This window comes from Bubalus kerabau, chromosome 23 (assembly GCF_029407905.1).
Source record: "Bubalus kerabau isolate K-KA32 ecotype Philippines breed swamp buffalo chromosome 23, PCC_UOA_SB_1v2, whole genome shotgun sequence".
NCBI classification, from domain to species: Eukaryota; Metazoa; Chordata; class Mammalia; order Artiodactyla; family Bovidae; genus Bubalus; species Bubalus kerabau.
The window spans coordinates 3,725,291-3,749,239 of NC_073646.1; the positions used below are offsets into that span (position 1 = coordinate 3,725,291).

Genomic DNA, 23,949 nt, shown 5'->3' on the forward strand with positions numbered 1-23,949 from the left:
CATCGGTGTTTAGTTGAAGAAGAGGGGTCCTTTTATTTGGGAGGCAAGGTGCATATAAGGATGCACCCTTGCATAGGGAGGGCCTGCTCCGAAGGGCCCAAAAGGCTTGGGCATATGGGACATCCGACCACTTGCCATTCCGTTTAAGGAAGTCAGTGAGATCTTGAAGAATGTAAAAGTCAAATGTGCCGAATTCAGGCCAGCAATTTTGATTGTCCAGTTGGTACTGAGGCTAGATCTGTATACAGAGCTGTTCTAAATGGCTAGCTTTGAGTTCAGTGAGTAAGAGTGGTTTGAGATTTTTGAGGACCCAGGCCAGAGGGGAATCTTTTGGGATAGATTGACCAGACCCCATGATTGGGAGGCAAGCAGAGGCTCCTGTTGTGAGTTTGGGTCATCACCCATAGTCACAATAGGAGTTATAAGAGAGCTCTGTATCGAGATGGAGCGTCCCCCACCATCACTTACAAAGTGGCCTTAGGCTGGGGGTCCCCGGGACCCGGAGAGGACAGCATTCTAGGTACCTCTAGAACACTATCGAGATCTTACCTTAATCTAGGGGCTGGAGTGAGTGGAATGTTGGATGTGGAGTGGTCGAATGGCAAGAATTCCCCGTTCCGGAGGTCGTCAGAGAGAGAGCAGAGGGGCATAGAGCCAAAGGCCTGGGGGTACATAAGTTACGGATAAAACCTTAGGACAAGGCTTGCACCGTTCATGATTCCAGGCTCTGGGATGGGGGAAAACGTCAGAGAGAGAGAGGCAAGTGCCTTGCCCTCTCCCGGGTTTCGGCACCAAAAATGTATAGTTTGAGACAAGGCAATGAAGAAAGGAAGACGACCTCAACCGAGAGAGGTTACCTTTATTCAGGCAAGGAGGGGCATCAGTCGGTCTAACTACCAGGCTGAGCGGGCGGAGGATCAGGGAGGCTTCAGGTGTGGCCTCAATCACATCCGACTCTTTGCGATCCCATGGACTATATACCCCTTAGGCTCCTCTGTCCTTGTAATTTTCCAGGCAAGAATACTGGAGTGGGTTACCATTTCCTTCTCCAGGGGATCTTCCCGACCCAGGGATGGAACCCTCATCTCCTGCATTGGCAGGTGGATTCTTAACCACTGGCGCCACCTGGGAAGCCAAAGGAAACAGGGAGCCCCAAAGAAATTAATTCTGACTTGGGGTAGGGGCAGGGTCAGCTGCAGTGGCTTGCTGCCGCAGTTCAGTGCCTGCACCTTGAAGGTCTTTACAGCTTTGTTGAGGAATCTGTGCTTTATTATCAGGGCAATGGGGAACCACTGGGGGGTCTGTGTGTGGGGGTGAAGGTTTGTGTAACGACTATATTTTTATTGTTGCAATTCTGTTTTTGTTTTCTCCCCTCAGAATTGTTTCTCAGATATGAAACTGCTTGATAAAAGAGGTAAAACAGGGACTTCCCTGGTGGTCCACTGATTACAGGGCACTTGGGTTTGATCCCTGGTTGGGGAACTAAGATCCCACATGCTGTGTGGGAGAAATATTTTCGGAAAAAAACTTTTTTTTCTTAAAAAGAATATTCGAAAAAAGGAAATATTTTAAATATTCTTAAAACACACTGTCAAATCGTTTTTCATAACTATAGTGCATTCATGGGGTCTCTCCTATGTGGAGATGTCTGTGTCTACCAATGTCTGAATGAAGGAAGCTTCTAACAGCCAGGGCACTTGTGAGGCTCCCTTCCTGAATGAATCCTCTGGTGCTCAGTAGGTCTTACAATGTCAAGAGGTTCTTCCAGGTTAGAGCTCTTAGGGTTTTCTCTCTCTGTAGAGTGGTTATGATGATCTATAAGCTTTGGGGATTTCCATGCTAACTTTCTAGATGTTTTTAGTCTTTTTCTCTGTGTAAAGTAGAACCATGGGACACATCCCCATTTAACAATGAATGGATGCAGAGTTCACAGGGTTTTTTTTTCTTTTTCTAGTTTGAAGAAGCGTCTTCATTTTCTCTCTGAATCTGAGAGAAGAAGTAGAAATTGAACATATCACCCTGATCCAAGGAGAAAGAGTTGTGTTAAACCAGTCATGGGATGATAAAAACTTCTAAGTAGATCACAAAACTTTTTCTTCCAATTAAGACTGAAATTTCTTTTCTTTCCTTGAACACCCAATTATCTTGAAGTCAAATCACTGTTGCATTTCTTTGGAATCCTGCAATTTCTTCACCCATAACTCTTCTCTGCTCCCTGGGGAAGCTCAGGCCAGTTTTGGTACTGGACATCCTGGCCATGATAAAGACAGGAAGCAGGTTAGTTTAGGTCCCCACTGGTGTTTCTGAATTCAGACTGAATTCTGGGGATGACCTCTATATTGATTTCTGTTTTCAGTTTGGATTATTTCACCTGGAACTTCTGTCAGGCAGTTTTTCAACATTAGGACAAAACTAAAACAAGTGGAAGGCTCCTTTTGGGCTTAAGGCTGTTGTCCTCCAGTCTATGGAAGAGCAGTTAATTCTGTGTTAAAATCAATAAACTAAGTTAGCTTTATATATTATCTTCTGAATATTTTGATATTAGAATTATCTAAGTTAGGACTAAAATGTAAATTTTGCTAAAATTCTGAGTCTTTTAAGGCTGAGAAGCATTGTCTTATTGAGTCCCAAGAAAAGAGAGAGAGGTGAAAGTGGGAGTTTTGGAACTGTGTCCTGGACTAATTTCAGTTAAATGATTTTCAAATAAAAATTGGTATCTGAACTGGGCTGGTTGGTGACCAGCAAAAAATAACCTTTACATGTTTCAGCTCATCAAGTCTAGAAGTGGATTATTTTGAAATTAACGAAAACAACTATCTTAACATTGTTTCTGGCAATCTGAGGACAACTAGTAAAATTTTCTCCAGCTCAGTTTCCTGCCACGTCTACCATTCCTTTGTCACTGGAGCAGTTACGGTTTGCTCCCTCTTTCTGTGTCCCTTCCTCTCCCTCCTCACATCTTACAGTGTTTACTGTTCTGGAATAAAATGTAGGTTGATAAATAGTGATTTAAGATCCAAATAGAGGGAAATATTAAATATTAACATTACCAAACAATATTAGCAAGCTTGTTTGGTTAATGTTAACTCGAAAGAAAATTTAAATTTCAGAACATTTTATCAAAATGCTTTATTTTATATTTTCATGGAGAAGGGAAATATGATTAAGATTAATAAAAATAAAATGTGTTTCAAATGAAATGCCATTTAAAATCACTATTTTTCTGTTTGGATTTCAAAGCTAAGCATGGGATCAAAGAATAATGTATTACAGGTCAAGACAAGCCTGAAGTCATAGATCATAGGAAAGCTGTAGTTAAATGGGGAAAAATCAAAACTGGGGAGAGTGGCAAATAGCAAAGGCTTAGGTGGCAGAAACCTGCAGGCCAGGATATCCTAAGGTGAGAGTCAGGAAGAGCATTTCAGAATGACAGGAGCTGCTTATGTGCTCCTGCACCAAACAGCACAGACTTGAACATCTTAACGTTGTTGTTGTTCAGTCGCTCAGTTGTGACCAACTCTTGGTGACCCCATGGACTGCAGGACACCAGGCTTCCCTGTCCTTCACCATCTCCTGGAGTTTGCTCAAACTTATGTCCATTGAGTCTGTGATGCCATCCAACCATCTCATCCTTTGTCATCCCCTCTCCTCCTGCCTTCAGTCTTTCCCAGTATCAGGGTCTCTTAACATTGTAGATTTCATCAGCTGTCAGTTTGAAAACCAGGCACAGACAACTACCATCCCCACCCCCTTGAGTACAAAGGAATCTATGGGACCCAGGCAAGGACTGAAAGCAGCTCCAGAGACAGAATTCAGTACCCATGAGAACTAAGACCCGGAGTGGTAGGGCTTCTTTAAATCTGAAATTCAAAATTATTTTTTCTTCTACAAAATAGGGAGCCACTGATAGCTAAGGACAAGAAAATATAGTTAACTTGTCCAACATGGGTTTGAACTGCATGAATCCACTTTCACATGGGAATTTTTCACTAAATGCGTGTTACAGTACTATACAATCCATGTGTCTTGGTTGGCTGAATCCATGGATGCAGATATGGAAGGCCAACTGTAAAGTTATACATGAATTTTCCACTGCGCAGAGAGTTAGAGCCCCAAACCCTCACTGCACTGTTCAATTACCAATTGTTTAAGAAAGTAAAATCAACAGTGGTTACTCAAGGGCATACTTACTTCTCTTACTTTTCACCAAGCCTTAAAGTAGTGTTTTCTAATCTTTTTCATCATTTAAAGAACTTGATGAAAGCCATGGATTCACTTCCTAGAAAATACACACACACATGTAGTTTTCTGTACAATATCAAAAGTTTTATAAAATCTCCAAATCCATCCACGTGACCCTCTAGAATTGTTGATGGGAGCCACTACCTAGTGGGTCTTAGCAACACGAGCTGCATTTTAAGTGCTCAGTAGCCACCATTATAGGAAGTTCTATTGTAGTTAGAACTGCTGCTCTAGAATTTCATGGACCCTAGGTTGAGAACTCCTGCCCCAAATGAACCTGTATAATTCTGTTGGCCTGTAACCCCACTCCCCATCAAATTGCTATTTGACTATAAAATACCATCTATAAAAGCTATTTTTCTATTGGACTATAGCTAGAACTCAAAGAAATGGAGGAATACTATTGGTAATTGTGAATAACTGAAAATCTCTCTAGCTTTAAGTACCTGTTAACCTAAAATCAAAGGGAACTTGGATAGCAAATGGTTCATCATTTTTGTTTTGATTTGGGTTTTTTTTTGGCTGCACCATGAGGGTTGCAGGATCTTATTTCCCTGATCAGGGATCGAACCTGTCGGAGTCTTAACAGCGGGTCACCAGAGAAGCCCCTCATCCTTCATTCTTACCATCTCAAGGTATGTGTAGTTTGCAAACATTACTATGCCCCACATCTGTAATAATAATCCTAGTAGCTTTTCTATAACATAGGGTAAGCCTTCAGGAATTTGCTGTGCATTGCGTGTGTGTGTTCAGTCATGTGCAAGTCTTTGCAACTCCATGAACTGTAGCCCTCTAGGTTCCTCTGTCCATGGAATTTTCCAGGCAAAAAATACTGTAGGGTTGCCATTTCCTACTCCAGGGGATCGTTCTGGCCAAGGGATCGAACCCGCGTGTCTTTTCTCTTCTATATTGGCAGGTAGATTCTTTACCACTGTGCCACCTGGGAAGCTATACATTAGTCACAGCTAATATTGAGTTCATAGTAAATGCCAGGTATGATTCTAAGCATCCCACATATTTTAGCCCATTTAATCTTCACCCAATATTATAAGGTGGGTATAGTATTCCCTCAAAACAGATGAAGGAACTGAGATTTGAGGCTTAATGAGATTAAATAAGACTTGGCAGCCCACTCCAGTATTCTTGTTTTGGAGAATCCCATGGACAGAGAAGCCTGGCGGACTACAGTCCATGAGGCTGCAGAGTCAGACACCACTTAGGGACTGAGCACACACCCCCAACGAGATTGAATAACTTGTCTGAGATGACAGAGTAAATGCCAGAGAAGTGGTTTTTAGGTTAGAATCTACTGTCTCCTGAAATGTGAATGTTAAAACATGAGAGGAAGAAGTCTTAGAGGACTCTGATTCTGAAAGGGACATATACCAGCCTGTGTGCCAGGAGGCCTCTGGGTCTGCATCTGCCACAGCGGCTTGTGGACCTCTTCTCTGGAGTGGAACAACAAAAAGCCAAATTCTCTGGCTTTTTCCATCCTGTCGTTGAAAGTTGCCCCTCTCCGTCCCCACACCCCCTTTCCGGTCACGGCAGCCTGAACTTTAACGACAGACTAAACTGTGATTCTGGGCAAGTGACTTAACTGACACTGTACATGGGGATGATAATAACAGTGTCTAGTTCCTACAATTTTGTGTGCCATGAGCATCCAGATGCATGTCAGCAGGGGCAAACGATTACTGTTTTTCACGATTCAACCCCACGACCCTTTAATCGGCTGAGACCACAAGACTAACAACCCTCGCTGGAGGCAATGGACTAGCTGAGCCGGTCTGGGCCGTGGACACCTGCCTCACTGCTGGGCAGCCCTCCCCTCAGCAGCATAAAGCCTGGACTGCACCGGCCAAGAAATCAACCTTCCTTTCACCTCTCACTGTGAAAATTCACGGTGGACCTACAAGGGAGGTGAACAACGACCTGGCCCCGCAGGGCTGGACAATGAAAAAGGCACGCCCCCGACAAGTTAAAAATGAGAAGCCAGTGCAGGATGGGTCCCGACTGGCCCTGAGGAACGTCCAGCCGCCAGCGGTGGGACCCTGGACTGACAGGAGAGCGCCACGGGACACAAGAACACTCCCCTCGACTGCGCCCGCGCCGGGCTCCATAGCGCCAGCACCTTCAGGGCGCAGGCGCGGGCCCCGCCGCCCCGTCGACGGCGTCTCCCTGAGAGCTCTGCGGCAGCGCTGACCTGGTCGGGGCCACTCTTCCCCGCATCTCCCAAGCACCGAGCGGGTGGTCGAGTGAACCGTGGCTCAATTGGCCCCCGAGGCTTCCTGGGCAGGTGAGCCCTCTCCTGCAGCTCCCTTAAGTTAGCGGGTGAGGGCCGCCTTGAAATCCGTTTTGACCAGGGCAGTGATTCTCAAAACTTGTCTGTGGGGGAAGAATTTCTCCACAGTTAGATTTTCGGGCCCACCCCGACACTCAAAAGCAAGGGGTCTCGCGTGACTCGGAGGTCTGCACTCAAGCTTTCCGAGGAATTCTGACCCCCGTACCCCGCCGGTCTACCCGTCGCACCCGATATAAGCTTAATTTCCACTAACCGACCTAGTGATCTCGCCCCTAAGGTTTCTGGGATCTCGGGCTCGCGCGACGGTCCAGTCTCCCTACCCCAATTGGCCCCTCCTTCGTCCCGCCCCCACAGGCAAATATTTTCTTCTGACTGGTCAGCGGTAAGTGTGTGGCGAAACCTGAACCAATGGGCGCTAGAGTTCTCAGAACGTAATCCGGAAGTTGGTCCTGAGCAGTTCCGATTGGTTGTTGACGCCTAACCCGCGTTGAGACTTCCGGCGTGGGTGCGGAGCGCGGAGTCCTGTGAGGTGAAAGGCGTGGAGCTCAGGTCCTGTTCTAGGGCGGTCTTGGCGGGGGCGGGCCAAGGGGCGGTGCGGCGGCGCCCGCGAGCAACTGAGGCTGAGGCGCAGGAGCCGTTTGCGCCAGGGTTGGAGCCAGCTTTCTCGGCCAGGGTTTGGAGCCCCGGGCCACCTGGCTGTTGCGGACTCCAGCCATCCTTGCGCTGGGCCAGGGGCGTCTTTGGCGTGCGCAGCTGGTTTCGCGGCCAAGGCGGTCTGGGGGCCTGAAGATGGCGTCGGGTCCCGGCTTCCAGGACCGGGAAGGGCTCCTGATAGTAAAACTGGAGGAGGACAGCGCCTGGAGCCAGGAGCTGCCCCAGCCAGACCCAGGTCCCAGCCCGGAGGCCTCTCACCTGCGCTTCAGACGGTTCCGCTTTCAAGAGGCCGCTGGGCCCCGGGAAGCCCTCAGCCGGCTCCAGGAGCTTTGCCACGGGTGGCTCCAGCCGGAGATGCGCACCAAGGAGCAGATCTTGGAGCTGTTGGTGCTGGAGCAGTTCCTGACCATCCTGCCCCAGGAGATCCAGAGCAGGGTGCAGGAGCTGCACCCGGAGAGCGGCGAGGAAGCGGTGACTCTCGTTGAGGATATGCAGAAAGAACTTGGGAGACTGAGACAGAAGGTAAGATAAAGAGCTGTTTTATATGCGGTTTGTTTGGCCCCAGTTGCCCATACCAGTTTACTTGGTTGCTCTGAGTAGATCTTATATGGGCAAGAAGACTTTTTGTAGATTAGTGAGGAACTTTCATTCTCCAGATTTGCTCCAAGTTGACAGACAGTGAAGAGTGCCCTGTTTTCCCCTGGAGCAGTGTCTCTGCGTTAGAGTGAGCCCAGGAGTTAGCTTGCCAGGTTCAGATCCTCCCTCTGCTTCACACTAGCTTTGGGACTTTGGGCAAGTTACTTAATTTCTTCCGGCCTCAGATTTGCCGCTGGCAAAATAAGAATGTTAAAATACCTCTCTAAGGTTGTTTTGAGAATTAGAGAGAGAGCAGCATGTAGTTTGATCACGCGTTTGGCTTAGAGTTGGTGCTTAATAGCTGTTAGCTATTGTTACATTACAGTCTGCAGTCTAATCTCTACAAAGCTGGGTGGCAGTTAATAGTGGAATTTAAAAAGTTTGCAACTGAAGCTCTGAGGCCATATGCCCCAGGGCCACCCAGATTTACCTTATCCAGTAGTGAGGAGTGGATGCATCTAGAAGAGGTGGGTGAAAGTGAGAGGGAGTGAGGTGGGTCAGGACCTGAGTGGGGAAGGTGTGCCCTGGGAGTGAAATCCCCCCGAACCCCACCCCTCACACACATTTTCTCAGGTGTACACAGGATCAGAAAAGTTTGGTTTTAGTGTAACTCCTTCTCTTGCTGGATCTAAAGGGTACGCCAGTCGTTCTCTGTTGAAGGCTTGCCCTCAGAATTCTGTATTAATGTCCCTTCCTTTTGGGCCCTGTTGTGATGATGAGTGATGTGGGTTGGTTCCCAGGTCACAAACCGTGGGCGGGGAACAGAAATGCTTTTGGAGGAGCCTTTGCCTCTGGAAACAGCACAAGAGTCACCGAGCTTCAAGCTGGAGCCCATGGAGACTGAGCGAAGCCCTGGCCGCAGGCTGCAGGAGCTGCTAGGCCCCGACCCCAAAAGGGACCCTCAGACTGTAAAGGAGAGGGGTGAGGAACAGTTATCTGGGCAAGCGGGAGGGAGGAGGGGCTTTGGGGTTGCCCCTGACACTGGCAGGATGCAGCCTCACTGCCAAGGAGGGAGCATTTCTGACCTGAGGGTCCCCAGATATGAGTAAAAGATCTAGAAGTGGTTTGGATTCCTCTTGGGGTGGGTGAAGGGAGGGGGATCTCTTAGGAAGTCTTTTTGTATGCAGAAGAGAGACTTTTAGAGCTCAGTGAATGAGGGCTTGAGTGCTTGGGCCAGCAGGAGAGACTGCTGGTACTCCGTTGTTTTGGGTGTCGCCTTATTATCCCTCCGTTGCCTTCTGTTCAGTGTTGGGTCCTCCTAGCAGAGTCTGGGTGTCAGGGCACAGTGGACACTGTGTTGTGATAATCCTTGGGTTGCCAAGATTTAAGAATGCCATTCTCACCATCATTTCTGTCACCTTCAGCATTATCTGCTCCCTGGCTTTCTCTCTTTCCTCCCGAAGGAAACATGGAAGACAAGGAGCTGACTGGGCCCCAGGTGATGTGGAAGTTCTCATTGTCTCCCCCTAGTTGTTCTTGTGGGGGTGGGGTCCTTTTGCCACTTAGGATCCTTACCACCTCACCACATGCACCTCCCCACCTTCTTTGTTTGTCTCCTCCACACTTCACTTGTAGGCCTAACACCCTTCTTCCCCATGAAACGAGTCCTTGGCACCCCTGGGTTTTGCCCTTTAACCTGTGACTCTGCTTGAATTGTTCTTGGTGCCTTAGGGCCTAAAGGTGATCTTGTGCTATTTCAGTTGCCTGAGAGCTTAGAGGACGTGGCTATGTACATCTCCCAGGAGGAGTGGGGGCGTCAGCATCCTAGTAAGAGGGCCCTCTCCCGGGACACGGTGCAGGAGAGTTATGAGAATGTGGACTCACTGGGTAAGGACTTCTTTTCCAAGGATGAAGACTGAGCCATTTCTGACCAGGGTCCTGTCCCTTAGCCACTTGCCTCCTGTGTGTCAAGTTCTGAGTTTGGCCAGGAGACCTGCTTTTGCCTAAAGTCCCTTGGACTAAGATCAGTTAAATATTTGTCAAGTGCTATAGTTGGCATACTTAAGGGCCCCAGCTGCCAGAGATGAGGGCAGGGAGTCCGAGCCATGATGAACTTACCAGGGCAGAACAAGTCAAATCCAGTGATGCTCACCACCCCCCCTATCCCCACTTCCCACGCATCACCCATAGAATATTGTGGGGCTCCAAGTTCCTGATACCTTGAAATTTAAAAATGCTTATTCTTCCTACCTCACTTATGTTTTCTGTGCTCCATTAGTATTTCTGGGCTCTTCCCCCAAAACACAGGTTTCAGGGCACTGGCATCAACATTCTAGCTTAGTGACTGTCCCAGTCCTTGAAAACTGAGGAAGGGGGAAAGCTTTGTAGAAATTTGGAAATGATATATATTCAAAACGGGTATAAGTAATTTAAACATAAATTAAGGTGCATCTTCATTTATGTTGAACTATTATGCAGAGATTAAAAATGAGGTCTGTAAAACAGGGCCAAAAACTGATTGTTGGATTAAGTGGAGAGTGTGTGGGTATTGTATAATTCCTTCATCTTTTCTGCATGTATAGAAATTCTCATAATAAAAACTTGAAGGAATCTTAAAAACAAAAAACAGGACTGTGTATGTTACCATTGTAGCTATCTTGATGCATACCTGGTAGAAAAGAAGTTTGGTTGCCTGCGCGGGGGCCTTCTCCAGGGTCTCTGTCATTGTGCTGTGGCTTGGCACCCTAAGTTGAGCACAGTTCTTTCAGTGAGTGCTAAATAAGAAGAGTTCAGATCACGAGTTCTTGGGACTAACCTTTTTAAAAAAAGTCCATGTTTGATGGAGTTGGAGTGAGCATAACACAGGATGGCTCTTTAGGGTTTTAATCTCAGAGTCCCAGGTCCTTTTCTGATTGTCCATCATATTACATTTTTTCCTTCTGGAATTGTCCCAACTTAGTTTCATAAGGTCAAGGCTCTTTCACAGTATTAAACTTTGATTCCTCAAGGAACTGACCACTCTGACCATGTGCATTTGAGTGTTGTTTTAATTACAAATGTTTTACATTGTCATTGCAAAAAGTCCCAACTACCACACAAGTGTAAGAAGAAAAAAGCCATAGTCTCCCTCATCTAATTTCTTTCTCTGGAGGTAACAGTGGGAATAGTTTTATGTTCCAAGTAATTGCTGTCAGACTTACTGCACCTTCCGTATCCATCCACTGAAGGCAGGGAGCAAGACTGTCTTTGTTTCTCTTGTCTGGTTGAGGAAAGTGGTGACATAGAAATCCTTTTCTTTCATTGTGGTCAGAGTCTCAGGTTCCCAGTCAGGAGGCCCTGAGCACCCAGGTGGAACATGGAGGAAAGCCCTGGCACCCCAGTGTCCAGACTTGCAAGGAAGGTCTGAGCTCCAGGACCCCAGCTCCAGGTAAGGAAAGCAGCTGAGCAGCCTGCCCAGCTAGTCTCCGGCTGTTGGGAATAAGGTATTTGAGGGTCTTGGTGTAAGGCTAGCCTGTCCCCACTGCCCACTTCCATCCCAGTGATGGCAGGTGAGGTTCCCAGGGTGCAGAGTGTAAGAAGGCATTCATTCCTGGGTTCACCTGCCCACTTTTATCCCAGTCTTGCTCCATCCCACACTTTTCCCAAAGGACAGAAGCCAGGGGCTCAGTTGGAGAGGGAGGTCAGGGCCCCCACAAGGGAATTCGAGGCTGGTTTGAGCTCTCATTCCTGAGTGATGTCCCCACACCTCATATGGCTGCCTGTCTAGAGTGAGTTACCAAAATGGGAAAGATGGGAAACCTAGGGAGAGCGAGGCCTTCTGAACTTCTGACCTACAGGCAGTATCACGCATGGGATTTCCTTTTCTCCTGCATAGACATAACATGGGGGTTTGATTTCTCTTGCTCTTCCAGGGGAAGAGAAATTTGAGAACCAGCAAGAGTGTGCTCAGTCTGTTTCCCCTGAGAGCATCCACCGTCAGGCACTGCTGCCTGGCCAGGCCAGAGGGGAGGTGCCCTGGAGTCCTGAGCAGGGAAGGCCTCGGGACAGGGCAGAAAAGCTTTGGGAGCCTCCCACAGAGGATCGAATGGAGCAGTCCTTAGTGGGGGCCACAAGTTGCAAAAAACTGGGACGACCAACGGAACTGCAGCCGAAGAAGCTCCACTTATGTCCCTTGTGTGGCAAAAATTTCTCTAACAACTCGAACCTGATTAGGCACCAGAGAATACATGCAGCAGAAAGACTGTGCATGGGTGTGGAGTGTGCTGAAATCTTTGGTGGGAATCCACACTTTTTATCACTACACAGAGCACACCTGGGAGAGGAAGCCCATAAGTGCCTCGAGTGTGGAAAAAGCTTCAGTCAGAATACCCACCTGACTCGCCACCAGCGAACCCACACAGGTGAGAAGCCCTATCAGTGTAATGTGTGTGGAAAGAGCTTCTCTTGCAACTCCAACCTCCACAGGCACCAGAGAACGCACACAGGCGAAAAGCCCTACAAGTGCCCTGAGTGCGGGGAGATCTTCGCTCACAGTTCCAACCTCCTCAGGCACCAGAGAATTCACACGGGAGAGAGACCTTATAAGTGTGCTGAGTGTGGGAAAAGTTTCTCTCGCAGTTCACACCTTGTTATTCACGAAAGAACTCATGAGAAAGAGAGGCTGTACCCCTTCTCTGAGTGTGGAGAAGCAGTGAGGGACAGCACGCTCTTTCTTACAAATCCGGGGACCCACCCCAAAGCAGAGAAGAAACTCTTCCAGTGTTTGACTTGTGGGAAAAGCTTCCGGCAGGGCATGCACCTCACCAGACACCAGAGAACACACACAGGAGAGAAACCATATAAATGTAACCTCTGTGGGGAAAACTTTTCTCATAGATCCAACTTAATCAGGCACCAGAGAATTCACACGGGAGAGAAACCCTATACCTGTCACGAATGTGGGGACAGTTTCTCTCACAGCTCCAATCGGATTCGTCATCTGAGAACCCACACAGGAGAGAAACCTTATAAATGTTCTGAATGTGGAGAAAGCTTTTCCCGGAGTTCACGCCTTATGAGTCATCAGAGAACTCACACTGGATAGAAACAATGGGATTTCTTTTGGGCCCAGATAAGGTGGCCTGTTCAGAGGGGCCTGTTATTCAGAGCTCATATTCCTTACCCATCGAGTAATTACCCTGCCCTTGCAGGGCAGGGTCCTTCTGAGGGAAGTACAGAAGCAGCAAAGGATTAGCATAAAACTGAAAAGGAATTCTGTTGGAATTAGTGAGAATAGCAAGTCTTTGAGGTGACCCACTCAAGCTGGAATTCTGTGAAGTACTTCCTGTCCCAGGACACTATCCCCCCCATCATATTTAGCCAGCTTGTGATGTGGGTGCCTTATTCTGCCCTGTGTCCATCCCAACAACTTTGGGAATCCACGGACTTACTGCTTCCTCACTTGGGACATTCATCAGGAATATTTGGGCTCCTGAGGCCCTTGAGAGCAAAGAAGAGCAATCAGGTTTCCTGGGAAAGCAGGAGGCACCAAAATACTGGTGGTGACTTGCAGCTCTTCTGAAGGCCTGGCTGGGAAGTGCATAGGCGGTCCCGGGCACCCACCGTCAGTGACCTGACCATATTGGTCACTGGCAGGTCCTAATGTAATTGTCACCTCAAACAAAAAGGAACAAGAGACCTAAGGGAAATAGACAGAATTTGCAGGTCTGCCCGGAAATAGGCAGAGGAAACTATATAAGTCTGAATTAGTTTACCCTTTGCAGAGATCGAGTCTTCAGAAGGTTCATGGAAGATGGGTTCCCTGGGAGACTTTGAAAACATGGATCCTGGGGAAGTTAGGAATCATGCCCACCCTTGTTGAAAATATGGTTGGATGTTAATAAATATCTTCAGGAAACATGAACGTGTGACTCATCATTGAGGGCCTTTGTCTTGTCCGCTATGTTGATCTGTCTTTGTCCACTTTGGGAGGAGGACCTGCTTTCTGTTTCTGGTCTTAACTTGTTGCTAAGGAAGGTTCTGAAAAAGGTGACAACAGACAGGTGGAGGGAGGGAGGTGTGGCCCTGGCTGGCTCTAGGCTGAGATCGCTATGTGGAAACAAGGGTCAAGCCCAGTGGCTGCTTCGGGTGATGTCATAAAGGTGTCCTTTAAATTTTGTGAGTGTTTTTTCCTTCTCTAGAGTACAGCAGTGAACGTGCCTTTTGATTGTTTTTAGAATGTTTGCTTTCTTGCAAAGTAAAGATCTGGCTCTTCAAAAACAAGTTATTTTGGTCTAGGAAATGGTTACCAAGAAAAAATGGTCCTGGTATGACTGAGTTATTGCCCATGAGTGGAGACAGACTTCGGAGAAGGCAATGGCAATCCACTCCAGTACTCTTGCCTGGAAAATCCCATGGGCGCAGTCCATGGGGCCGCTAAGAGTCGGACACGACTGAGCGACTTCACTTCCACTTTTCACTTTCATGCGTTGGAGAAGGAAATGGCAACCCACTCAAGTGTTCTTGCCTGGAGAATCCCAGGGACGGCAGAGCCTGGTGGGCTGCTGTCTATGGGGACGCACAGAGTCAGACACAACTGAAGCGACTTAGTGGCAGCAGCAGGAAAGAGACTTGGGGGAGAGGGCAAAACTATTAGGGGAAAACATTACATTTTACAATGGGGAATCAGGAATAGGAATTCAGGATTGTGTTTCTGTGGAAAAGATACCAGAAAAATTCGAGGAGTGGGAAATGCCGATGCCAGGAAAACATTGCAGGTTTTGGCCCTGGAGGAAGATACCAAATTAGCTGTTCTTCAGGAGGAAAAGATGAAATATTCCATTGGCAACAATTAAATATAGCACTCTTGAGTGAGGGAGGTACCCCTGCATGCTCCTCACCCTTTCTTATGTCTGTCTTTCATTTCTTTCCCCTTCTCTTGAGAGCAGTGGTAGTGTGGGGCTTGGGCGCCAGGGGAGGGAGGTGAGGATTTGAAAGAGATTCATGTGGGATGGAAAGTGGTGGAAGCAGGTCAGGCTGCTGTGGCTGTTGATGCCATGAAATGGGTGGGTGGTATAAAGTTGATGTTACTAAGCACTCTGGTTAAGACGGTAACTTAATGTGGGTTGTGGACCTCATAAAAATGGAAAGCACCCCTTTAGAACCCCACTTACCCCTGAAGCCCTATAATATCACCCATACAGATCTCATGATGTGCTCTAAGTGGCATTGCTCCTACTTGGAGTACTACAGCCAGAGCAAGAGGCCCCTCGTGTGTTCACTCCTGGCACAAGAAGGCTTTCCAAGAGGAGACCACCCAGTCCCAGTCCAGCTCCCCTTCTAACAAACTTAGTATGCAGAGCTCTTCTTGCCTTGTTTTCATGAGATGATGTCACAAAGTATTGCATGTAAAACACTTACCGCAGAGCCTGGAACATAAAATACTCATCTATTTGTGCCACTTGTGGACGTATAAAACTGGGAAATTGCTTTTCTTCTAAGGACCTGGTACTGAGATCAATGTGAGACCAAGCTGGAGAATTCCCTGACGGTCCAGTGGTTAGGACTCACTGCCGTGGCCCGGGTTCAATCCTTGATTGGGGAACTAAGATCCTGCAAGCCACTCGGGTGCAGCTGGGGGATAAAAAAAGACCACGCTGGCAGGAATATTCAGGTGATAGTCTACTGTTGGAGAAGGCAATGGCAACCCACTCCAGTACTCTTGCCTGGAAAATCTCATGGGCAGAGGAGCCTGGTGGGCTGCAGTCCCTGGGGTTGCTGGGAGTCGGAAACGACAGAGCGACTTCACTTTCACTTTTCACTTTCATGGATTGGAGAAGGAAATGGCAACCCACTCCAGTGTTCTTGCCTGGAGAATCCCAGGGACGGGGGAGCCTGGTGGGCTGCCGTCTGTGGGGTTGCACAGAGTCGGACGTGACTGAAGCGACTTAGCAGCAGCAGCAGTCTACTGTTACAGGCAGGATTGATGACTTTGTAGTCATATTTGTATTTTGTTTTTTCTTGTAGTCATATTTGAAAAAGCAGGTCAGAGGTCCTTACAGTAGGGTCCCATGAAGGCATTGCAAGGGAAGGTTAAGTATATATACTTTTACGTTACTCCTACTTTTACCCCACTAGTCTTCTTGGGAAAGAAACCAGAAGAGATTCCAGCTGGCTGTTTTGTCAAAAAGAAACTAACACTGGGGCAATAAAGACCCCTTCCCCCCTCAGTCCAGATGGGTACAAAGGAGGCTTGGGAGATGTGGACTGGCCCTGAGCAACAGTCTCATACCCTTGTAGCAAAAGTAGTGCCTGAAACCACCAGAAAGGCTCCTGGTACCATGCATAAGCAATGTGAAAAAGTCTGGCAGAGGCCATCTAGAAGCATCAGGCCCGACAAAGGGGATAAAGCCCCATAACACCAGAGACCAGACAGAGTGATAAAACAGCACTAAGTTGCTTAGTTTTTATTTCCAGGAAGAGCCATCAGCAGTCACTGAGTTTTTACCCCATTTATGAAAGAACACGTTTCAGTGCAGTTAGGAGACAGAATGGTCCAGGGAAATTCAACAACAAAATGGTTAATGAAAAATGACTCAGGCCTACCCTCACCCCCCACACCATCTCTGACAAACAAGTGAATGTCCTTAATTCATCACTGAAACACTTTGAGCATCCCAGAAACTTCTGTGTTAAGAAACCAAAACTGATGGCTCACCAGGATCCAAACCTGCTTCAGGGAGATTTCCCCAGGTGGAAAGGATGAGAAGAGAAAATGCTAAGTTTCTGAAATGTAGGCAGTGGTAACCCACTCCAGTATTTATGCCTGGAAAATTCCAGGGACGGCTGGGGCTGGCGGGTTACAGTCCATGAGTTTCACAGTCGACGCGACTGTGCACGCTGCACACACCGTACGCACGCACGCCAGGATGTGTTTAGGACCTAAAGAGGAGAAACTGTCTTTGCCTCTCCACCCCAACTTCCCCTCTAGGCAGGAAAACGTTCTAAATCCATCAGAGGGTGAAGCTTCTCTTGAGGCTGTTTCCCATTCTCTTGGGAGAGGGGCCAGGTTAAGTCTGGGAACCCTGCCACAGCCACTGGAACAAGAGCGAGGAGCCTGGGTTTCTCTGAGGAGCTCTCGTCTTCAGGAAGATTTCCAGAAGCCAAAACGTCAGTCCTTTCTCAGGTTTAGGCAAAAAAACGAGGCTGCGGGTCCCACAGCTTAGCTTCTGGCGGCATCTGGGAGCGGGCGCAGCGCGCCTAGGACCTTGTGAGCCCCACCAGCTGGTCCCTTCGAGGATGGCTCCGAGCCGGCCCGGGAGGAGCAAGGACTAGTGTGTGTGTGTTGAGGGCGGGGGGTGCTCGACGGCCGCGTCCCAGCAAACCTTTCCCCCTCCACGAGGGCCTGGGGCCGCCTTGCGCAGGCAGTCCGCACCTGCCGCGCCCCGCTCGCTGGCCCTCCAGGGCCTTGCCTGGCTGCGCCCATTCTCAGGCCCGCCCTCCGCGCAGGCCCGGCCCGGGCCGCCCCGGACCTCGCCCAGTCTTCGGCTCTGACTCCTGGCGCAGGGCCAGGACGGCCGAGCAGCACAGTTTTCCCCTCCTTCCACCGCGAGAAGTTCCTGGCGGCGCGACTACACTCTCCGAAGCTTCCCCGTCCGCAGGTGCGCGCGCTCACCCGCAGTCAGACCCTCCCTCGTGGTCCAGCAGGAGGCGAGCTGGTACGGGTGGGCAGGTCTCGGGCGGGGAAGGGTGGGCCTAGGGGCCCACGGCCCACTGGGAGCACCTCTTCAATTTTTAGTTCGCTGTCTCTGGCCACAGGATGGGGAACTGATGGCAGAGGAGACCAAGGAGACAGGTGCAGAGTGGATGCACCCTGGACTAGGAAAGGAGCAGTAAGGAGGAAGTGGAGCTGAGGTCAGACCTTCAGGATGCAGCGCCTACAGGACTTCACGTGGATCCAGGCCGAAGTCTTCGGATGACCTCCAGGGGCACTGAAAATCTGTCCCTGGTTTGTCTTTGCTCTGGTCTCCACTAGTCGCCCCTACGGCAACCATCCAGGGACCTCGACGCTTCCCAGGGACATACATTCTGACACCAGAGAGCCTGTGCTCACTTCCCCTTTGCCTAGACTGCCTTTCCCCTGCTTCCCCCACACTTCAAAGGCCAGCTCAGAAGTCACACTTGCCCGTTCCCTATTATCCAAGCACTCATAAAGCCCTCTGTGAACTCATTTTGGCTCTCACACACCCAACTGTGGCTTGTTCCTATTCCTAAATACCCAGCACAACAACGTGAAATTTGCAAAATCAATGAATACTGTTTTTTCGGGGAGGGGGTTGCTATTCACAGGATTTGTGGGGTCTCAAATGGCGACCAGGGATTGAACCTGGGCCGTGGCAGTGAAAGTCTGGAATGCTAACCACTAGGCCACCACGGAACTCCCTCAATGAATACTTTTGAAAAGAGTATGACTGCAGGTCATATATTCTGAGACTTTATGAACACTGGGGTAAAAATGGATGTTAATGCCATGAACTTGAGAGCTATCCAGTATGCTCATCTGACATTCCCCCTCAACTTCTTCCACCATCCATTCTACCCTAAGGATTGAAAGATGTCTCAACAAATGCTAATTTGTAAATAACAAAATTGTTAATAAGATACAAAACTGTATTTACAATGTAACTTACCTATTTTAAAGATACATGCAATATACCAAAGTGTTGACAGTCCATCATTAGTCAATAAAATTTGAGTGCTTTTATCTTTTTTATGTTGTCTTTTATAATTGGGATGTTACTTCCACAATAAGAGAAAAACAAACACTAAGTAGGTGGTAACCCATTTACAAGAGCAGTGTGTCACACCATTACATTGAAAAGTCTGTCCTTACCTTCTTAAATAACTAGTCAGCATAACTATAGCTGCTTTGTTATATGCTGTGAATATATTTAGATTTTAATGCTTTCCTCACATCCATTCCACCCATAATCTGGGACAGTAATTCCTTATTTAAAGCCTTTGCCTTAAGTAGAAAAAAAAATGGATTAAATAACATATTTATATATAAAAAAAACATTTATTCCTTTCAAATTGTTTATTTTATAAACAATATAAATGGGCATTGCTATGCAAAGTGAGGTCAGTTGATAAAAACAATGACAATCCACAACAGGTCTAGTTCATGTATCATCACAAAATTGCAGAAATCTTTAAACACAACATCTAATTATTACAACCAGAAGTTGAAGGCACACTGAAGGAATACTTAATATTATGAGGCCTCGGTTTCAAAATCCTACCAGTTCTAGAATGGATTCTATTCTGGAACTGTTTCTTGATTATTTCTTGTTGCATCTCTTTCAGTGTAAAATGGAACCTTTGAAACTCAGGTGTGACATTGACAAAGTCAAGTAGAGTAGTCCAAACTCTTTCCTACAGCTGATAACTTAAACTCATCAGCCTCCTCTTCAGCTCCTTTTTGAACAACTTTCTTTATAATTCCACCTTTTGTTTCTGGGGGGCTACCCTTTTCTTCTTCACCCACACTGAACCATACCCTATTGTCATCCAGCTTGGTTTCCAACTCCCTACATGTCTCAAGAATTTCTCTATAATCCCCATCTTCTAAGCCTTGAAGATCATATTCATGTTCCTTTTTGTAAAGAAGATTTTCCCATGCATTTGCTATCGTTATTTGCTTTACTTCATCCCAACTCTTTGCCCAGTTAAAAACTGCTCTTTTTAGGTTGTAGATTTTAATATTGGAAACTAATTTTTCTCCTTTTTCTTGTTCATCATCACTTTCTTGAAAAATTACAAGATTTTCCTCAAGTTGCTTCCACCAGTAAAGTTGTTTGCAGCTCAAGATCACGCCTTGATTCATTGGTTGAAATAGGGTTGAAGTGTTATGGGGAAAGAACATGTATTTTATTCAACCATCCTCACTGGTTAGTAATTCAGTAGAAGGGTGAACTGGAGAACTGTCCAGAAGTAACAAGGCCCTGACATCCTCCTCTTGGAATCTTAGGACATTAAGTGCTTGACCTCAGGAACAAAGTTTTGAAAAAACCATTCTGAGAACAATTCTCTGGTGAACCAAACATCTTTACTAGGTTTGTATATCACAGGTAATGTACATGTGTCCTCTTTTACACTTTTGGGCAGCTTTGATTTTCCAATAATGATTGACTTCAACTTATGAGTACCATCTGCGTTTGCACATAAAAGAGCAGACAATTGTTCTTTGTTTATTTTCCTCCCTGGCAGGCAAATATCTTTTCTGCTTGCCTGAGTATTTTCTGGCATTGACTTCCAAAAGAGGTCAGTCTCATCCTCACTGTACAGCTGAGCAAGACACAACTTCTCTTCTTTGATAAGCATGGACAGTTTTTGTCGAAATGACTCAACATTTTCTGAAGCTGAACTTAGGACTTGTTCTGCACATAATTTTCGGTTCCCAATTGCATGCCTATTTCGAAACCTAAAAAGCCCACCAGTGCTAGCTTTGAAGTCTGTTCACCCAAAACACTGTGCGAATCTCTCGGCAGCAGCTTGAAGCTCCACACCTCTCACAGGGACACTAGCGGAGCGTTTCTGTTGGTACCACATGTAGACAGCATCGTCCACGTCGCCATATTTGGCTCCTGTTGTCCTCTTTCTCTTCTCAGCCCCTATTAATGGCACATCCTGCTTCAGTACAAAGTCCAAAATCAATTTCTTATTCTTTTTAATGTCATAAAATGTTGACTTACTGATTCCAAATTCACCCATTACACTTTTAAGAGATCTTCCAGCTTCAATCCTACTTAGAACCTTCATTTTCTCCTCCAAATTCAGTGTTGTATATTTCCCTCTCTTATTCATACTGAATTTGGTTTCAAAAAATCAATAGAGGTAAAAAGAAAGAAGCCTGACTTAATTAGGAAAAAAAAAAAAAAAAGAAAAAAAAAAAACAACCCATCCCCTCCAAAAACTAGCACAAACTTCCAGAAGGCACAGGCATTTATACTGAAGGGTACACATATCCCTAAAAGGGATAAAGGCTCATGTAGTGCTGGTCTAGAGGTAAAGGTCTGAACTCAGAGTTACCACTGCCAAGGTCCTGTCTAGCTGTTGCTACTGCAAGACATGGGTGATCAATCTTCAGAACCCTGCTTCTGAATGCTGCTTGTTCTCTTCCTCTCTCTTTACAGTAGCACCAGTCAGGAATAACAGGAATACCTGCATACTCTCCCTAACTGAATATAGGAAAAGACACAAAAGGAAGAAAAAAGGTGAGAAAAAAGGTCTGCTCACAAGAACAGACTTAAGATAAATAAGATAAATCTCAATAAAAAGTAGTGCTTCAGAAGGAAGGATGAAAGCCTGAAAGGCAAGGAAAGAATAATATTGTGTAACAGATGCAGTGTGGCTTCTCCTCTCCTGAAACAAGCTGATTTTCCTCACTGCCAGAAAGGAAAGCAGTAATCATATTGCTCTGCCTGTAGTGGTCACTGGGCAGCAGTCCGTCCACCTGGATAAAGACTTAAAGCCACCCTGACAGTGAGATGTCTGGAGAGTTGGAATTCAGGAACAGTAGTATACTATCTTTAGGCAAAGAAGAAAGTTTTTGCCCATATGAATGAAATCCAACTTTTACTGCATTCAATATAGCATTCCCAAAGACTAAGCTTTAACTTGAGTGTTTCTTATGTTTACCAAGGTAATCTGTTAAGTTTACAAATAATGTATGTTATTGGCACTTTTCCACTCTCAGATATTCTTCCTTGTGTACATTTTGTGTATTTTCAAGTGTTATTTATAATAAATTCTTCCATATTTGGGATATTATCAAGTTTCAGCATCATGGCAATTCTTAGAGATGAGCCCAAAAGTTTTATAAAAATTTTACAATAGTAAAAAAAGTAAAAGATTTGTCCTTGAGATTGTTTTCCTAAATTTACATTGAGTGTTCAGTAACACATTTTCTCCATTTGAGATTTTATTTGATTTCTCTTCAGCATAGATTTTACTTAATTTGACCCAAGACTCAGTTTTTCCACGGCTTGAAGAAATTTAAACGGTTTCTCTATTGACGATTCTTATCTCTGTTTCCCATAAATCCTTCTGTTGGCAAACTCTTCTATAGCTCTGCACCCTCAAATATTCCTTTTAAGTCCTCCTGGTGTTGCCCAAAGCCATTCATTCCATGCCTTTAGAAATGTCCTACTCTAGGTTAATTTCATGGTTCTCCTTCCAGATACATAACCTCATGGGAAGTAACAAAACTGCCACTTTTATCCATTCCAGGTGCTATGAAGAAAGAAAAGTATGTCAGAGAAATGAGAAAAATGATTGGTATTTCAGTTATTTTTCTTCTCTTTTAGGGCAAAGCCTGACTGACTTTCATTCATTTCTTGACTACACAGGATTCTCAAAAGCCTCTCACCTAGAAGAACCCAGACCATTAGTTTTCCTCTAACATTTGTTGCAAGAAATGTCAACTGCTTTACAGAGTACTAAGGCTCAAGAAAGAATACAAAAATGAATAGGGTGTGAAGCCAATGACAGGCTAAGCTCAAGCAACCTTCTAAAAAAAGGCAGCTCTAACTAAGGTGATTACTATTATAAACCAAAAAAGGAAAGAGTGTTTGTTAGCCAACAGCAGCACCATTAAACCCAGCCAGTCACCCAGCAAAAACATTCAGCCTGCTATGGCAGTTGTATGATGTCTCAGAATAAACTGCATGCTTTCATTGCTTTCCAGCTGTACATTCATCATTTCTCAAACTGTGCCCAGGCAGAGAAAGGTGAAATCAAAAGGAAAGATTTTCAGGGGACTTTAGTGGCTTCCTCAGCAAGAATAAGGAACTGTGGCCCTTATCCTTAACATTCAAACAACAGTCATCAGGGGCCCTCATTCACAATTCAGTATTTTGTGCCTTCTTTCCTCTTCTTCCTTTCAGAGGGTCTCTTTTCCCACTTTCTTCTCCCTGTGTTCAGTAACCAGCTCCCTACCCATGTTATGAATCAGGCCTGCCAGTGACACTCAGGGGCACAGCTGGCAGAGCTCCATTTATTCAGTTTAACAAATTCCAATTTTATGTTCAGCTTGGTCCAGACGATGAGGATCTCAATGCTCTGAATTACATGTGGCAGACTTACTGCCCACTGGTTCTGAGAGACTGGAAACAGCAACTACTTTGAAGAGACTTAAGTCACAACCTGAAATTCTAAGGAAATGAACCTGCTTTGAAACATATTCAAGTGACTTAGGCAGATACTTTTTTTTTTTTTGGCCATGCTGCATGGTCTGTGGGATCTTAGTTCCCCAACCAGAGACTATACCCATGCCCTCAAGAGTGGACGCAAGGAGCCCTAGCCACTGGGCCACCAGGAAATTCCCAGCAGATACTATTATCACCTCTGTCTAATCCTTTTCTCTCACTCAAAAAGAATCAAGATCTATGCCTTGGAGTGTAACACCAGTCTACCTAAAAGCAAAAATAGCATAATGACCTGGTAATGGTCTCTTATTTTTGTTCCCACCTTAAACTTAGCTCCAGATGAGCTGCCCTGGAAGAACCTCCCTCAAAAACCCTCAAATGATACTCTTTATTACTTTATTTTATTAAATGCAATCTCTTCACTTCCATTCCAGGCTCCATAGTAGAAGTACAAGAACTCATTTTCTAACTTTTACTCTAAATATACCCTAATTACATTGAGTTAAAAAAAAAAAAAAGAAAGAACTAAAGATTTTCTCACATGTTCATCTCTGAAGCTTTCAAGACTGCTCTTACCTTTCCCCCTGCCTGGAATATGGCCCAACTCTCTGCTGCAGGGCAAATCCCTCAAGGACTTCTGTAACTTTTCCCTACCCCGAAATCAACTTTCACTTCCTTGGAACTCCCACAGCGTTCAGCTTATGTGTTACTCTTTCCTACCTGTGTTACTGATATTTGTTAAATTGTCTCAGTCCTTTTCCCAGATTTCTTGAATCAAAGGCACCGTCCTACCGACTCTGTAACACTGGCTACACGTGGTAGCCAGTTGACTAGACTTGGCTGACAATTGAAAGCGGACAACCTGAGATACTCAGATTCCTATAAATATGACTCAGTACATATTTATGGAATGCCTACATTACCCAGGAAACTCTATAAGACATAAATAAAGTAAAGAAGCCCCAGCCTCCGGGGAGCGCGCTCTGGTGG

General features: G+C 46.1%; 1 protein-coding gene and 1 long non-coding RNA gene across 4 annotated transcripts; one reads left to right on the forward strand and one right to left on the reverse strand.

Moving 5' to 3' along the window:
* Positions 1-1,517: 1,517 nt before the first annotated feature.
* Positions 1,518-6,870, reverse strand: LOC129637916 (uncharacterized). Of its 2 annotated transcripts, XR_008707633.1 has the most exons (4): positions 6,802-6,870; positions 6,446-6,627; positions 4,192-4,279; positions 1,518-2,251 (listed from the first exon to the last, which is right to left on the reverse strand). It is a non-coding gene; the product is annotated as an uncharacterized LOC129637916 (long non-coding RNA). The 2 variants fall into 2 exon arrangements; XR_008707632.1 differs by lacking the exon at positions 6,802-6,870 and having other exon boundaries at positions 6,446-6,727.
* On the forward strand, positions 6,736-13,676 carry ZNF263 (zinc finger protein 263). Of its 2 annotated transcripts, XM_055562225.1 has the most exons (6): positions 6,736-7,720; positions 8,575-8,755; positions 9,199-9,272; positions 9,535-9,661; positions 11,085-11,201; positions 11,686-13,676. In XM_055562225.1, exons 1-6 carry the CDS (start codon positions 7,334-7,336, stop codon positions 12,855-12,857), a joined length of 2,058 nt encoding a protein of 685 aa, XP_055418200.1. In that variant the 5' UTR covers positions 6,736-7,333; the 3' UTR covers positions 12,858-13,676. The 2 variants fall into 2 exon arrangements, with proteins under 2 accessions (XP_055418200.1, XP_055418201.1); XM_055562226.1 differs by lacking the exons at positions 9,199-9,272; positions 9,535-9,661.
* The last annotated feature ends 10,273 nt before the right edge of the window (positions 13,677-23,949 follow it).